At 40.2% G+C, this 16,810-nt stretch overlaps 1 protein-coding gene across 1 annotated transcript in view; it reads left to right on the top strand.

The window, feature by feature from the left end:
* Positions 1 to 16,810, top strand: part of WDR7 (WD repeat domain 7) — a 336,383-nt gene that overhangs the window by 22,739 nt on the left and 296,834 nt on the right. The window contains exons 3-8 of the mRNA XM_061131100.1: positions 3,043 to 3,149; positions 5,020 to 5,098; positions 8,603 to 8,777; positions 11,981 to 12,057; positions 12,921 to 13,040; positions 14,300 to 14,445. Coding sequence (XP_060987083.1) covers positions 3,043 to 3,149; positions 5,020 to 5,098; positions 8,603 to 8,777; positions 11,981 to 12,057; positions 12,921 to 13,040; positions 14,300 to 14,445 — 704 coding nt within the window. The remainder of the gene's footprint in view (positions 1 to 3,042; positions 3,150 to 5,019; positions 5,099 to 8,602; positions 8,778 to 11,980; positions 12,058 to 12,920; positions 13,041 to 14,299; positions 14,446 to 16,810) is intronic.

Raw genomic sequence — 16,810 nt, forward strand, 5'->3', positions numbered from 1 at the left:
GAAGATGGAGTGATAGTTGTCATGGAACATAGAGGCAAAAAAGTTGCTTTTATAAGTAAAAGGCTTTTTAACAGCTTTATTGAGATCATACAATACGCGCTTCGAAGTGTACAATTTAATGATTTTTACTCTGTTCCCAGAGTTGCGCAGCTATGACCACAGTCAGTTTTAGAACATGTTCATCATCTCAACCACCTGGGTGGTTCAGTGGTTAAGAATCTGTGCTTCCACTGCAGGGGGCTCGGGTTCAATCCCTGGTTGGGGAACTAAGATACCACATACTATGTGGTGTGGCAAAAAATAAAATGTCAGAGAGAAATTGTAGAAGTAGTATTTCGTGAGTACAGAGAGAGATGGAGATACGAGTAAAGGAGGGAACCTGTTAATGAAGGTATTGTCTCCTATAAACAATGTTTTTTTGCTTCCACTACCTGTAAAGCTACAATTTTGGAGAATAAAACTATAATTGCAGGGAATTTTATAATACATGGCAGTAATGAAAGAAGTGAAACATTATGGTAAAAGCTCAGCATTGCAGGCAAATGAAGTTGGCTTGAATCTTGGCTGCTCTAGTGTCTAGCTGTGTGATTTTGGGCAATTTACTCACCTGTCGAATGTCTGCATCTCATCATGTTTAATCTGGGGTCAACCGTACAAGGTTTTGGTAAGGTTCTGTGAGGGAAGTTACATTAAGCAGTTATCAAGTGCTTGTACATAGTAAGGATTTATTTATAGCATCGCAGGTAATAGAAAGGAAAAAAAAAACTAAAAGAAAAAAGAAAGGCATGTGGAATGATGGCTGACTATAGAACTTAGTGCCCTCAAAAAAAAAAAAAAAAAAAGAACTAGTGCCCTCAAGGTCCCAGATTGGAGCATTAGTGTTAGTGTTTAGTCTTAAGAACTGTCTCATCACATCTTTTAATTCTAAACGTCACTCCTTGCCACTGATAACTTGATAACTGTCACTTTTGAACTGTGGTCTTTGAGGATAGATTGTTTTTTGATCAGTTGAACAGATTATCTTATATATCTCTGTACCAGTTATATGTGAAATATTTATTAGTTAATAACTGTGACATAAATTTTTCTGGAACATGGTGAGATAAAAATAGAAAGGTATAAATGTAACTACCACATTTTTACTTTTCCTCTAGTTACGTTGGTACTCATTGTGTGAAGCCTCCAAGTTTGTTTTTTCTCAAAATTGCTTTGGCCATTTGGTGTCTTTAATGGTTCTACACAAATTTCATCAAGGTTTTTTCTATTTCTGTGAAAAACACCATTGGAATTTTGATAGGATTGCATTGACTTTGCAGATTGCTTTGAGTAGTATGGACCTTTTAACAACATTAATTCTTCCAACCCAAGAATGTGGGGTATCTTTCCACTTATTTATTTTTCCATTTCTTTCATTAGTGTCTTAATAATTTTTGGAATACAGGTGTTTCACCTCCTTGGTTAAATTTATTTCTAAGTAATTTATTCTTCTTGATGCCATTGTAAGTGGGATTGCTTAATTTCTCTGTCTGATAACTTGTTGTTATAGAAACAACAGATTTTTGTATGTTTATTTTGTATCCTGCAACTTTACTTAATTTCTTCATTAGTTTTAACAGTCTTTAGGTTTTTCTACATATAAGGTCATGTCATCTGCAAAGAAAACATTGCTTCTTCCTTTTTAACTTGGTTGCTTTATTTATTAGTTGTTGCTCAATTGCTCTGGCTAAGACCTCCCATATTATGTTGAATCAAAATGTCAAGAGTAATCATCCTTGTCTTGTTCTTGATCTTAGAGAAAAGACTTTTAGTGTTTTGTACTTGGGCTTGTTCCATATGGCCTTTATTATGTTGGGGTACATTCCTTCTCCACCCAATTTGTTGAGAGTTTTTAATCAGGAAAGGATATTGAATTTTGTCAAATGCTTTTATTGCCCTATTGGGATGATTATGTGCTTTTTTTCATTCAGTTATTTTTGTTCATTTTTCTAGATTTTGGTACAGTCAGTTCTAGTTACTCTATTATGACTGAAAATGGAATTTTTTAGCAAAGCCGTGTACATTGAAAATAGAACTAACCCTTGGTAAATTTGATTTTCTTGGGAAAAATTAAAGAATTGACCAAAAGCATTTTTTTTCCAGTGGAGGAATATGGAATCTCTGTTTGGAAATGGGGTTGGTTGTATGAGAAAACATTCTAGGCCTATTCTAACCACAAACAATGATGGTATTTTTCTTTCAGTTATAATTATGCAAAATACAACTAAGGTGATTTTGATTCCAAAATTGATAGCGGGAAAGGTATTAATCATTCTCTTTTCTTAAGCTGGGTATTGACTATGTGGTTAGGTATTTTTTATATCTGGTACATATGTTATAACTATTATTTGTATGTGTATAAAATGTTAAGAAATATATCCTAAAAGTAGTTAAAGCCCCGATATAACCTAAAGTAATAGCATGCTGTTTGGTACAAAGTAGATGAATTTGGAGGCTGATTGCCAGACTGTTTTAGAATAGTGGGTATTAAGCCATCCTTTCAGAGGCACTGTGGCAGTAAATCATTAGTCTGTGAAGACCATTATTAGTTCCTGATCGTTAACGTTGATCCCAGGTTTTGGTAGGGTGCCTGTTCTCTATGTTTTGTGTTTGGGATGTCAGTCTAGAGGCTCTAAATGTGCTTTCAGATCATGGAAAGTATTAAAGACAAGTGAGGTGAAATTACTTACTTTATATGTTAATTCACATTCTTAACCTGAAATCTCTGTGCACTGGAGCTTCGTGTTCAAGTCTGCCTGCTCTAAGACTCGGCCCGCCCCCTCTGTGAGCTGGGCAAGTAATGGCGCCTCTTGGGGTCCCAGCCTCGGCTTTAGAACCGTCGGTGGGGCGATTGTGAGCCCTGAGCTGGTGGGAGTCACTGTTTTGCTGCTCTTAGTTTCTGGTGTCCCGAGCAGTTCTTCTCAAATCTGTATCTGTACATTTACACTGAACATTTAACAGGATTCCCAAGAACGATCCCTTGAGAAAACATGCTGTGTGTTCTAGGTGAATCCCCGAGCGCTGCTCTTCGGTCACACGGCGTCCATCACCTGTCTGTCTAAGGCGTGTGCGTCTGGTGACAGACAGTATATTGTGAGTGCATCTGAGAGTGGGTAAGTATTTTCTTATTCACTTTTCTCTGCTTAAGTCTTAATGCAAATAGTACCAGTGTATTAGTAAGTAGGGAATTTTATTTTATTTTTTGGGTATCTTTTAAATAAATGTCTCAGTTGTCTCAACATAAAGCTATTTGAAATATGGTTTTCAAAATGAATTTTATCTTTATTAATGATTTTTATAGTACTTTTATTGTAATTTATGATCATGTCTTTGCCTTGCTTTTGAGAGACTCAGAGTACCATAAAAGTTAAAGTATGGTCGTTAATCCCCATGGCATTTTTGCTGAGTTGGCAGACAACTTTGAGAGTTTTAAGAAACCTCAGTGTTGCTAGGTTAGCATAAATTTGGAAGATGAAGCCATACAAAAGTTTGATCAGTTATATCAAAGTATGTTAATGCACTAACATAGCTATCCCTAGTCCTAAGTCTCAGATTAGAGGTTGCTTTTGAAGAGTTAGGTCATTGGACAGCAGGTGAAAGGTCTAGAATGTGGGGAATAAAAACTTTTGGGGTGTTTAGAAAATTATATATTTATGTAATATGTTATTGAAGAGAGTCGGGGAACTGAAAGAGAGTTATTTAAGAAATTTTCCCTCCAACCCTCTGTAATTTATGAATTTGAAAAGAACCTTGTGTAACTGAGAAGCAGTATCAGGTAAAATTCATATAAGAATGCATATTCTAAACAGATCAAGTGAGTTTCCTTTGAAAAATTTATACCACTTGGGACATAGGAAAGTGAAAGTGAAAGTCGCTCAGTTGTGTCCGACTCTTTGCAACCCCATGGACTGTCCATGGAATTCTCCAGGCCAGAATACTGGAGTGGGTGGCCTTTCCCTTCTCCAGGGGATCTTCCCAACCCAGGGATCGAACCCAGGTCTCCCGCATTGCAGGCAGAGTCTTTACCAGCTGAGCCACAAGGGAAGAACATTGGAGTGGGTATCCTTTCCCTTCTCCAGGGGATCTTCCTGACCGAGGAATCAACCCAGGGTCTCCCACATTGCAGGCGGATTCTTTACCAACTGAGCTATCAGCGAAGCCCTAAGGCATCTTAAAGAATATCCTGATAATAAATGTCAGGATCACTGTATTTTATTAATGTTCTCTTCTGTTAAATAAATCTTCAGTTTATTTCTTTAAAGGACAAGGCATATTGACATTTCTAATTTTGAACATTGTCTCTTTAGTTTGAGATAAAGCTTTTTTCTTTTGGTCAGTCAGTTCAGTAGCTCAGTCGTGTCTGACTCTTTGAGACTCCATGAACTACAGTAAAACTTTTGCAGCAAATGAGGAATCAAAACGGGCATATTGTGTTTAATTTGCAAAGATCTGGAAATCAGTTGACTTTAAGTTTTGTGTTTTGCAGTGCCAAATTTTCTAGCTATGTTGATAATCAATGGAAAGTTGGAATGGTTTAAATTAAACATTTAGTTCTAGTTTTTGTCACCTGCCCTTCATATATCACTTAGGCCTGTGCTCTGCTTAATTATTATCCTTACTTTGAGCTTGTGGGTGAGGGAGCAGCCACTCTGGCACAGAGGTGGGGGAGGAGAGTTCGGGAGGGCCTCCTACCAGTTCCGGCCAGAACAGCTCCGAGACTCCCCCAACTGAAAGGGAACCAGGAAGTGCAGTCCTCCTGGTGTCCAGAAGGGATGTGGACGGGGCGGGGGTCGTTAGGTTGGAGGGGAATTTAAGGCAGCTGCTGGGAGGGCCAGAATTTTTGGTGAACAGCGATAATGACTATATACTGCTTTTTCTGAAATATGTCCGTTTTAATGGAAGATTAATTTTAAACTACCGTGACAAAGTTGAACCGTGCTTTTAAAACTCAGATTTAAAGTCAGCTATTATTTTGTTTTATAGGGAGATGTGCCTCTGGGACGTGAGTGATGGCAGATGTATTGAATTTACAAAATTAGCTTGCACACATACTGGCATACAGGTTGGTATTGATTTCTGCAGCCGGCCAACTCAGCACAGATGGGCAGTTTAAAAAATGTTTTTTTTAAAAACATCGAGTCTCTATTTTTATATGAAAAATGGGTGGGAGTGGGTAATGGGACAGGAAGGCTAGAATTGCAGCAGCTGAAGTCTTCTTCGTAAGACAGCGCAGTGGGGGAGAAGACCGAGGAGCGGAGACGAGTGCTGGAAGGTGTAAGCCAGCCATCGTCGCTGCTGGGGCTGCTCTTGCTCGGTGTCGTGATTACCCAAGTTGGGAGCCCTTTGTTGGTTGGGTAAGCGTTCTACATCCTAAATAATGGAATTCTCTCTTGCTAAAGCCCTTATGATTCCACTCATGACTGACACGATCCATTCAAAATTTTGGTTTTTTCTTTTTTGGCTGCTCTGGGTCTTTTCTAGTCGTGTTCCGCAGGCTCAGTGGTTGAGGCCTATGGGCTTAGTTGCCCCAAGACATGGGGGCTCTTCGTTCCTGGCCAGAGATTGAACCTCTGATCGCTTCTTTGGAAGGCAGATTCTTAGCCACTGGACCATCAAAGAAGTCTGACACAGTCCACTTTTGGGACGATACCTTTTTCCTTGCTTGTGCAGTTGGCCTTGGGTCTGTAAAAGACATGACCTTTTCATATACCTAGCTTAACTCAGGAATTTACAGGAATTTATATCCTCTCACCTACATTCCTGGTATTCCCCCTTATTCTTTCATAATTGTCAAATTCTTTGTGCTTCAGATTACTCATCATTTACTGCATTGAGTGTTGGGAAAATTGCAGTGTATATAGAAAATGTGATTTATAGTGTTAATGGGGAAGGAGAGGGAGAGGAGGGAACTCAGATTTACAGCAGATATCTAGGCCTTTCTTGTGTAGTGTCTTATTTAGCCCCACCCATATGCTTATGCATCAGATAGGAGTATACCCTTTTACATGTAAGGAGGCTGATAGTCAGAGTGATTAGATAACTTGCCCCAGTCTCACAGTGAGTCATTCCCGGCACTAGGATCTCAGAACAGCTTTACCTGACTCTGGGGACTCTGTTCTTTCAGTTACATCATACTGCCTCCCTTAAAACAAACAAAATCATTTGTTGAGAAAGAAAACCTTCTGTACTAACACAAATTAGAAAAGCAATGGAAAATGTGTAGAGATGGTTAGTGTGATATAGATCTTTAGTGACTATCGAGCCTTTTAAAAATTGCTTCTTCAGTGCTATTGGGGCATATGTTTTTTTGTTTTTCTTTTTAAATTTTTTTTATTAAGGCTGTGGTTGATGTACAATGTTGTGTTAGTTTCAGGTGTATGACTTTTTTCTTTTAATTGCTTGTTATCTTTATTGTTTTGCCATTCACATTTAGCTCTGTGATCCATTTTGGATTTTTTTTTTTTTTTGGCCTCACTGTATGGCTTGTGGAATGTTAGTTCCCTGACCAGGGATTGAACCTGGGCCCTTGGCAGTGAGAGCATGGGGTCCTAGCTCCTGGACCGCCAGGGAATTCCTAGGACATACGCTATTTATTTAAAGGGCCTATATTACTTATTTTTTTCTTTTTTTTTACCATATGAAGAGTCATTAAGTTTATAAAGAGAAAAGGGATAGTATATCATTTAGATTCATTGACTTTATAGATAATTTAATTGAAAAATTATATATCAGTCATTGGATATAAATATATTGACTGCTGTATAATTTTATGATTTAAAAACTTTTGGTTTACAGTTCAAGAAAAATTAATCAGTATATCTTCAGTGCCTCTTCATCAGATCCGGTATTTAGGCCTTCTGTATTCCGAGTGGCAGTCATCCCTAAGTAGAAGATACTTTTTGACAGATTTGCTAGTGTGTGGCCATTGTTTCCTTTGTGATCCTCATCTTCTCAGGTCCAGAAGCAGGTTGTTCTTCTTTATATGTAGAAATGGTGAACCTTGATGACATTGGCACTTTGAAATCAGATGGAAGTGCCAACTTTGGGGGCATCCCTCTTTAATAATTGGAGAACCTTTTTCTCCATTAAAGTAACCTTTTTTTTTTGCCCATCTCAAAGTGTCTTGGAAGCTGAATTAGCATTTGGAAGATGGTTGGAGTGTACCTTTAAAGCAAAAATGAGAGGCGTTCAGTCGGGCAGGTGTGATAAACTATCCCTGCCCTCAGGACAGAGTGCTCACTCGTGACTGCAGCGCGCTTGTGTTTCCTGGCTGGTGGTGGGGGAGCCCCGCATCCATCCCTCCCTCCTTCCCATCCACCCCGTGCCCCCGTCCGTGGGCCAAGGCTGCCTGCAGTCACGTGATTGTGTGTGTCCCTGTTAGTCCCCGGGAGACCAGATCCTGTGTCGTGGATCGACCCAAGATCTGGTGGTCCCGGCCTTCCGATAGTCTGCGTTTTACTAGCCTGCCTCTGGGGGTTTTATGGTGCTACCCGGCGCTTCGTTAATGTGCACCATGCTCCATGTGTGTCCTTAGGAAGTGCTCCCAGTACAGGGGACTCCATAGTGGAGAAAATCTTGCCTTCCACTGCTGAGCCCCGAGCGGCGGCCGGGTGGGTGTGGGAGCGGCCTGGACCCAGTTCCTCCCACACCTCCCCAGTGCGGCGTGGTTACAGCACCGTCCTGTGTGTGGTGTCTAGCTTGAACACATGGGATTTTGTATAAGGTCCAATCCCTTGCAAAGTAATAGTCTGGATACTAGAGGTCCCAGACTTCTAAAAATCTTCTAGGGGAATCATTCCACTAAGAGATAACTTATTTATTGATTGTTTGAGGCTAAGGGAAGACAGGTCCTTTGATAAGTCGATGGTCCTATTTTGATAGGCATTTTTTCTCTGCTTTTTGCTTGCTGGAAACCCTTCTTATCCTTTTGAGTTACTCTTGGCATGAGTGGCATCACTGTATTGGTTCTTTCTCTCCTTTTTCTTCCACAAAGTGTAAGTGTGCACTACGAGAATCGTTTATAATGGTTGTCTTGCACTCTAGTCTAAGATAACACTTGGGTTACACAGAATTTACTTGTGATTTTGTTTGAATAGAATCATCCTTGCGTCTAAATTTTATTTGGTTATAACCAGTAATTACAAACCTCTACTCACTGATTCTCACTGCGCTGCCCTTTTGCTTTGATTTGTTCGTGAAGCTGATTTTATTCAGATGCTCTATTAATTCATTCAACAGTTTTATTTTAGGATGCTATAGGGGGACGAAACAGAAGCATTATCATGAATTCTGCTTCAAAATAGTTCAAAAGGGAAGATAAGATGTTAGGAAGGAAATAATTTTTATTAGAGATTTTGTGTATTATTAGCGTAACTTGATGTATGCACATGTGTATCCACAGACACATGTAATATGTACCATATAGTATGTATGTATTGTATGTATAGTAGTATGTACTATGTATCTGGAGATATTACTGGAGAAATTGAGCATCCTACCAAGCTTGGTGAATGTATGTGAATCAAATATCTTAAGTAAAGAACACTTAACATTTTTTCCCTTCTAGTTCTACCAGCTCTCTGTTGGAAATCAGAGAGAAGGAAGGCTTCTGTGCCATGGTCATTATCCTGAAATCCTTGTGGTGGATTCCACCAGCCTTGAAGTGCTGTACTCCTTAGTCTCAAAGATCTCTCCAGACTGGATCAGCTCTATGAGTATTATTCGATCCCACCGAACACAAGGTCCGTGTGCCCTTTAGGAATTTCTGCACTATGGTTAGCTTACTATAGAGTTCTATAGTGTATCAAATATTAATAGACTTGGTTATATTGTATTCTTCAATTTAAGAAATAGCGACCCTCATGATTTGTGGTCTGTCTCTACCTCCGTAAAGGAGTCTTTGATTGAACTAAGATTTAAACTATTAGATTACCTCCATTCTGAGGAATAAATCACTAGTTTTTGGCAGTCTTAGAGCATGTCAGGAATTTTCTGAACTGGAAGAAGATCTTAACCCCTTGGAGGTATGTTGGGAGGAACCATAGTTTGTGTATTTCTTGGGCCCACTTTGGTTACTTACTATGAAGAGGCGTAGGAAGTGTTTCCATTTTATGTGAAGGTAATGAAAAGGAAGGGGACTATACACAATTCAATTTAGTGACTGTTCCTGGTAAGTGCTTGATGTGTAGTTAATGCTCGACAAATATGAGTGTGTTTTCTTCATTTCTGTTGAAACCAGCAGTGACAATTTTGAGAGCAAAAGTAAAGTTGTTCGGGAAAAGGATAGTAATACTGAACATGGAATGTGTGTTCCTATGTGGCTTTTGGTGTATTCCTGTAAGCCCTTCCTGATGACTTCATGGCCATGTGCTCTGCTGGAAAGGCTGGTCTGTAACTACTCTCACCATCGACATGAGACTTCATGTACAGCATGCTCCCGGCATCGGGCACATGCTTAGCATTTCCGTGTGATAACCGCTTCTCACAGTGCTCGGTGACGTAGCCACTGCCGTCGTAGGACGTGTGGGTGAGGAGACGGATGAAGTTTAGCGTGATGGAGTCTGCACTTAGAGTCACAGAGCAAGCCTGTGGCTTACTGGCGCCCAGATGGACCCCAGAGTGGTTGCTTTTACCAGTGGGTTATGTCATGCCCATTGGTAAACTGCCTTCCCTGGGAGTTTACCATAGCTTTTTATTCAACGGCCATGCCGCAGATATTAATTAAGGGCTTACTCTTTTCTAGGTACAGAGGATTGAACTACTGGCAGGACTCAAATTCTAGGAAGGGAGGATGATATATAAACAAATGGCAGTTTCGGGGTGTGATGTGTGAAAAGACAGAGAAATGGTACAGAGGCTAGAATTAGCAAAGGCAGTGAAGTGGCTTTGAGGGCAAGTAGGGAGGCTGCCCAGACTCGATGAAGTCTCATCTAGGCTTTGGAAGGTGAAGAGGAGTTTGTCAGACGTGCGGTTGTGATGTTTCTGGCAGAGGAAGTAGTTTGTACACAGGTACATAAAGCCTTGAGGGCTTCCCAGGTGGCGCTAATGGTAAAGAACCCTCCTGCCAGTGCAGGAGACATAAGAGATGTGGGTTCAATCCCTGGGTCAGGAAGATCCCCTGGAGGAGGAAATGGCAACCCACTCTGGTATTCTTGCCTGGAGAATCCCAGGGATGGCGGAGCCTGGCGGGCTATAGTCCATGGGGTTGCATGGAGTTGGACACGGCTGAAGTGACTTAGCATGCACACGTGTAAAGCCTTATGTAGGTATGCATGGGAAATAGCCATCTGTGTAGTATATATGCTTGTATTATGGTCTGAACAGGGTAGAATGCAACTTTAATGGAATATGTTGTGCTGTACATACAGTTCTAAATGTTGTCCGTTTATAATGTTGCTATCATACTTATTTTTAATCCACTTTGCCATATTCTAGTGTGTGGAGATTTGAGAATTTTGGATTTATTGGTATATTGCACTTTTACTGTAATTGACAATTTGTGAGCAGTCCTAGCTTCTTTATACAGTGATCATGGAATTGTAATCAGTGCATTTCAGCGCTTAAACTTGCCAAGGGAACCAGGCATTACAAATAAAGCTTTTACTGAAAGATAGTAAGCAATTCTTTTCAATAACAGTGATGGCTAATCTGTACTGACGGGCCGAGGGCTATACCTGTGGTGTCTTAATTCTCATAACAGCCTATTAAGCTAAGTGCTGTCGTTATGTATTCGTTTATATTTGCCTGCTGCTGCTACTGCTGCTAAGTCACTTCAGTCGTGTCTGACTCTGTGGGACCCCATAGACGGCAGCCCACCAGGCTCCACCGTCCCTGGGATTCTCCAGGCAAGAACACTGGAGTGGGTTGCCATTTCCTTCTCCAATGCATGAAAGTGAAAAGTGAAAGTGAAGTCACTCAGTCGTGTCCAACTCTTCGAGACCCCATGGACTGCAGCCTACCAGGCTCCTCCGTCCATGGGATTTTCCAGGCAAGAGTACTGGAGTGGGTTGCCACTGCCTTCTCTGTTATATTTGCTTATAGATAAGTAAATTGAATTTAAGGTAGGTTTGTTCAGGTATCCACAGTTCAGTGGTTAATTAGTGAAGAAAATGAGATTTTTAACAGTCCCTCCATTGCCCTGGAGCCTACCTTAGTCTGCTGTCTGACGCCCCGCCTCGCAGAGTCCTGAGTATTACTGTGGTGCCGTGATTCCTCCCTCACCCGAAGCTGATGGGATTAGCTTTTATACCTTGTCTTTCCCTTGGTCGTGGTCTATGGAGACAGTGAGGGAGGGAGTGAAGGTCGCTCAGTCGTGTCCGACTCTTTGCGACCCCATGGACTATAGAGTCCATGGGATTCTCCAGGCGAGAACACTGGAGTGGGTACCTTTCCCTTCTCCAAGGGATCTTCCCAACCCAGGGATCAAACCCAGGTCTCTCTTATTGCAGGCAGATTCTTTACCAGTTGAGCCACAATAAAATGTCTCAAAGGCAGGTGAGGTAGGTGGGAAGGGAAATGTGTGCCCTGAAGAAACAATATGAATGTGCTTCCTCAAGATAAATAAAAGTGAACTTTGAAGACTAAAGCTTGTTTTTTAATTTTTAAAATTTGTTCTTAAAAAGTTTTTTAAGGTTAATTGTTGACATAGTAATCAAGAATGTTTGAGATTATTAAAGCCTACAAGTTAGAAATAAGAAATCAAGCAGCTAAAAACAGGTTATCTTTGAATTCCGCATGTTTGATCATCTTTATTAACCTGTGTCTCAAAATCTGGTTTCTGTTATTTCCTAAAACCTAGAATTAGGTTTTCATGCTAATTGTAAAACATGCTATTATTTAGTTTCATTAAAGCAAACCGTGGTCCACGTCACTTTGTGACTACGTTACTGTGTAGAAAGCAATCATACTACGCTTGTAACCGGCTGCTTCTTCCTTCTCGGTGCAGAGGACACCGTGGTGGCACTCTCAGTGACGGGCATCCTGAAGGTGTGGATCGTCACCTCGGAAATCAGCGACCTGCAGGTGAGACGAAGGAGGCCGGAAGTTAGTTCTCTGTTTTTGCTCTTGAGAAGTCTACATTGTAGTCACGATAGGCTGCTTCCCTTTCTTGCTTAAAGAGGAAAGAAAAAGCTTTCCTTTTCCGTAGTCTTACTGACATAGTGGAAAAGATTCGCCTAGAATGCTATCTCTGTACATGAATTAGTGTTTTCCCTTTTGATGGTAGACGTCTGCTTTATCAAGGATGCAAAGCAGAGAAACATACTGTACAGGATATGGATTAGAAAAACACAGAAGAGGGTTTTCCTCAGCTCCTTCTGTTTAAATGGAAAAGATAGTTTGCTTGAGGTGGGGGGAGAAGCAAACTTGTGCAAAAAGGCTATAAAGTCAGTTTTAGCCCTCTGAGTTCCTTAGACTTGAATTCCTTCTTGCTTTTCATAAGTAAGAAAGGCAGATCAAGTATCTGGCAGGAGATACTAATCTCTTCTGTTAGGGAATTTTTAGACATTGAATCTGGGAGAAACTGGAGGAAATGATGTTTTCTTCATGTTTTTTTTTTTTTTTTTTTTAACCTACAAGCTTATGTAAAAAACTGACAGAAATTAAGATTAACTAAAATTTTTAGCATCTGTCATTGCCAGTGATGACACTCTGACTCTCATTAGTCTGTTAATCTTGAGTAGCTTTGTAGCAAAGATGTTGTGCCCACGTGATTTTAGAGTACATTTTGGCTGCCTTATACTACCTTAGTGCTCGGCATGAGGGGCTAAATTGATGAGCCCATCAAGTGATGCCTTTGTTTTGTTTTGTTTTCTTTATCATTGTGTGATAATTTAAATTGACAATCCTGCCGACCCTAAAGTTTTTACAAATATTTCTCTTTTCAGGATACTGAGCCAATATTTGAGGAGGAATCCAAACCAATTTACTGTCAGAATTGCCAAAGCATCTCTTTCTGTGCATTCACACAAAGGTCACTTTTGGTGGTGTGCTCCAAGTATTGGAGGGTAAGATAACTGTACATAAGTAAGAAACTGCATTTTTGCTCTTCAAGATTTTGGTTGATCAGCCTTCTAAAGATAATTGTAAGGAGAAGCTTGGTGTTAGAATATTTTAAATATTTGGTCTGTTTTTGATATCTTCTGAGGTATGGAATTTGGCTACATAATTACCTTTTTTGATTTGGTTCATAGAATGATTCAGTCAGTGTTTATTCTTAATTTTTGTGTTTTGCTGCCATATTCTTCATTGCCTTGTCAGTACGGCATGGGCAATGGTAGTGAGTTCTGCAAGTTGAGACATATCTTTGTAGGTTATCATTCCCAATTGCCATCCTTTTCTGACATATTGGAATCAGGAAGGTCTTCTGTCACTTTAGAGCTAACGGTGAAAGGTGCATATTGTTTTTCACATTGCTAGACTTTAATGTTTCCTTAATAGAAAAAGAGCCAGCAAGTTTTGATTACCTGCTATAGTGCCTATCATATTTTCCAAAGCTTTCCATTTATTATTTGGAAATAACAATCTGAGGGGTGGAGAAGACTCTTGAGAGTCCCTTGGACTGCAAGGAGATCTAACCAGTCCATCCTAAAGGAAACCAGTCCTGAGTGTTCATTGGAAGGACTGATGTTGAAGCTGAAACTCCAACACTTTGGCCACCTGATGCGAAGAGCTGACTCATTGGAAAAGACCCTGATGTTGGGAAAGATTGAAGGCAGGAGGAGAAGGGGACAACAGAGGATGAGGTGGTTGGATGGCATCACCGACTCAATGGACATAAGTTTGAGTAAACTCTGGGAGTTGGTGATGGACAGGGAGGCCTGGCGTGCTGCGGTTCATGGGGTTGCAAAGAGTTGGACACAACTGAGTGACTGAACTGAACTTTCTTACTAGAAAAAAAGTAGGAAAAAACTGGGAGTCATCACCATGCATGCTGGAGGTTGGGTACTTGTCATGTGATGGAGCACCCTTCCCTTTAGCTGAGATAGACTAAGGAATCCTGTCCGTGTGGATGGAGCACCCCTGACCCTGCTGTCACAGTTTCCTCCCTGCCCGCCGGAGGCTGGGGATGTGTCATGGTTTCCCTGTTGAAGGTGACTGTGCCCCAGGGTTCACTGACAAAATGTCTTTAACTGAGGTAGCCAACTGTAAAGGCCTGAGGTTATTAAATATGGTTCTAGAAGTTTATATTTCAGTTAAAATGTTGCTCTGTTTTACTTAAGTGACACCAGCATGGACTTGAACATGAATCTCTTACTCCTCCTAGGTATTTGATGCTGGAGACTACTCCTTGTTGTGCTCGGGTCCGAGTGAAAACGGGCAGACGTGGACGGGAGGTGACTTTGTCTCAGCCGATAAAGTCATCATCTGGACTGAAAATGGGCAGAGTTACATTTACAAGCTACCTGCCAGGTACTCAATAAATAATGAGTTAGGACTTTAATCAGAAGCGAGAGATTGCATGATTTCAGTGAGCCCAGGCTCTTGCATCTTCCCATACAAAGAAAAGCACTAAATTCTTTAACTTGAGGTAACTGTTTTCCTTAATTAACAATAATTTTTGATGTTTAGACTACCTGCCCCTTGTTGCAAACTTTTTTATAACTTGGCTTCTCCCCCTCTGCCTTCTCGGAACAGTTCTTTCAGGGTTACTTAAGATGCTGTCTCCAGGGTTTGAAGTCCTAAAAATTGCCACCAAATAAAATATAGCTCTTAAAAGAAGAGAAAGAAGCAAGTGATTACAAATTTGCGATGTAATCTGAAAGTACGGAAATATAGAAAGTATAAATATTTAATTTAGGTAAAAAAAAAACTTGATAACTTAAGTTTGTAATTGTAGTTTCATGTCTAAGCACAATAATTAGGTGGATTTTTTTTTCCATTTATTTTTATTAGTTGGAGGCTAATTACTTTACAGTATTGTAGTGGTTTTTGCCATACATTGACATGAATCAGCCATGGATTTACATGTGTTCCCCATCTCGATCCCCCCTTCGACCTCCCTCTCCATCCCATCCCTCTGGGTCTTTCCAGTGCACCAGGCCCGAGCACTTGTCCCATGCATCCAGCCTGGGCTGGTGATCTGTTTCACCCTTGATAATATACACGTTTTGATGCTGTTCTCTCGAAACATCCCACCCTCGCCTTCTCCCAGAGTCCAAAAGTCTGTTCTGTACACCTCTGTCTCTTTTTCTGTTTTGCAGATAGGGTTATCGTTACCATCTTTCTAAATTCCATATATATGCGTTAGTATACTGTATTGGTCTTTCTCTTTCTGGCTTACTTCACTCTGTATAATGGGCTCCAGTTTCATCCATTTCATTAGAACTGATTCAAATGAATTCTTTTTAACAGCTGAGTAATATTCCATTGTGTATATGTACCACAGCTTCCTTATCCATTTGTCTGCTGATGGGCATCTAGGTTTCTTCCATGTCCTGGCTATTATAAACAGTGCTTCAATGAACATTGGGGTGCACCTGTCTCTTTCAGATCTGGTTTCCTCAGTGTGCATGCCCAGGAGTGGGATTGCTGGGTCAAATGGCAGTTCTACTTCCAATTATTTAAGGAATCTCCACACTGTTCTCCATAGTGGCTGTACTAGTTTGCATTCCCACCAGCAGTGTAAGAAGGTTCCCTTTTCTCCACACCCTCTCCAGCATTTATTGCTTGTAGACTTTTGGATAGCACCCATCCTGACTGGCGTGTAATGGTACCTCATTGTGGTTTTGATTTGCATTTCTCTGATAATGAGTGATGTTGAGCATCTTTTCATGTGTTTGTTAGCCATCTGTATGTCTTCTTTAGAGAAATGTCTGTTTAGTTCGTTGGCCCATATTTTGATTGGGTCATTTATTTTTCTGGAATTGAGCTGCAGGAGTTGCTTGTATAATTTTTGAGATTAATCCTTTGTCTGTTGCTTTGTTTGCTATTATTTTCTCCCAATCTGAGGGCTGTCTTTTCACCTTGCTTATAGTTTCCTTTGTTGTGCAAAAGCTTTTAAGTTTCATTAGGCCCCATTTGTTTATTTTTGCTTTTATTTCCAATATTCTGGGAGGTGGGTCATAGAGGATCCTGCTGTGATTTATGTCAGAGAGTGTTTTACCTATGTTCTCCTCTAGGAGTTTTATAGTTTCTGGTCTTACATTTAGATCTTTAATCCATTTTGAGTTTATTTTTGTGTATGGTGTTAGAAAGTGTTCTGGTTTCATTCTTTTACAAGTGGTTGACCAGTTTTCCCAGCACCACTTGTTAAAGAGGTTGTCTTTTTTCCATTGTATATCCTTGCCTCCTTTGTCGAAGATAAGGTGTCCATAGGTTCGTGGATTTATCTCTGGGCTTTCTATTCTGTTCCATTGATCTATATTTCTGTCTTTGTGCCAGTACCATACTGTCTTGATGACTGTGGCTTTGTAGTATAGTCTGAAGTCAGGCAGGTTGATTCCTCCAGTTCTGTTCTTCTTTCTCAAGATTACTTTGGCTATTCAAGGTTTTTTGTATTTCCATACAAATTGTGAAATTATTTGTTCTAGTTCTCTGAAAAATACCGGTGGTAGCTTGATGGGATTGCATTGAATCTATAGATTGCTTTGGGTAGTATAGTCATTTTGACAATATTGATTCTTCCAATCCATGAACACGGTATATTTCTCCATCTGTTTGTGTCTTCTTTGATTTCTTTCATCAGTATTTTATAGTTTTCTATGTATAGGTCTTTTGTTTCTTTAGGTAGATAAACTCCTAAGTATTTTATTCTTTTTGTTGCAATGGTGAATGG

This window comes from Dama dama, chromosome 27 (genome assembly GCF_033118175.1).
Source record: "Dama dama isolate Ldn47 chromosome 27, ASM3311817v1, whole genome shotgun sequence".
NCBI lineage: Eukaryota > Metazoa > Chordata > Mammalia > Artiodactyla > Cervidae > Dama > Dama dama.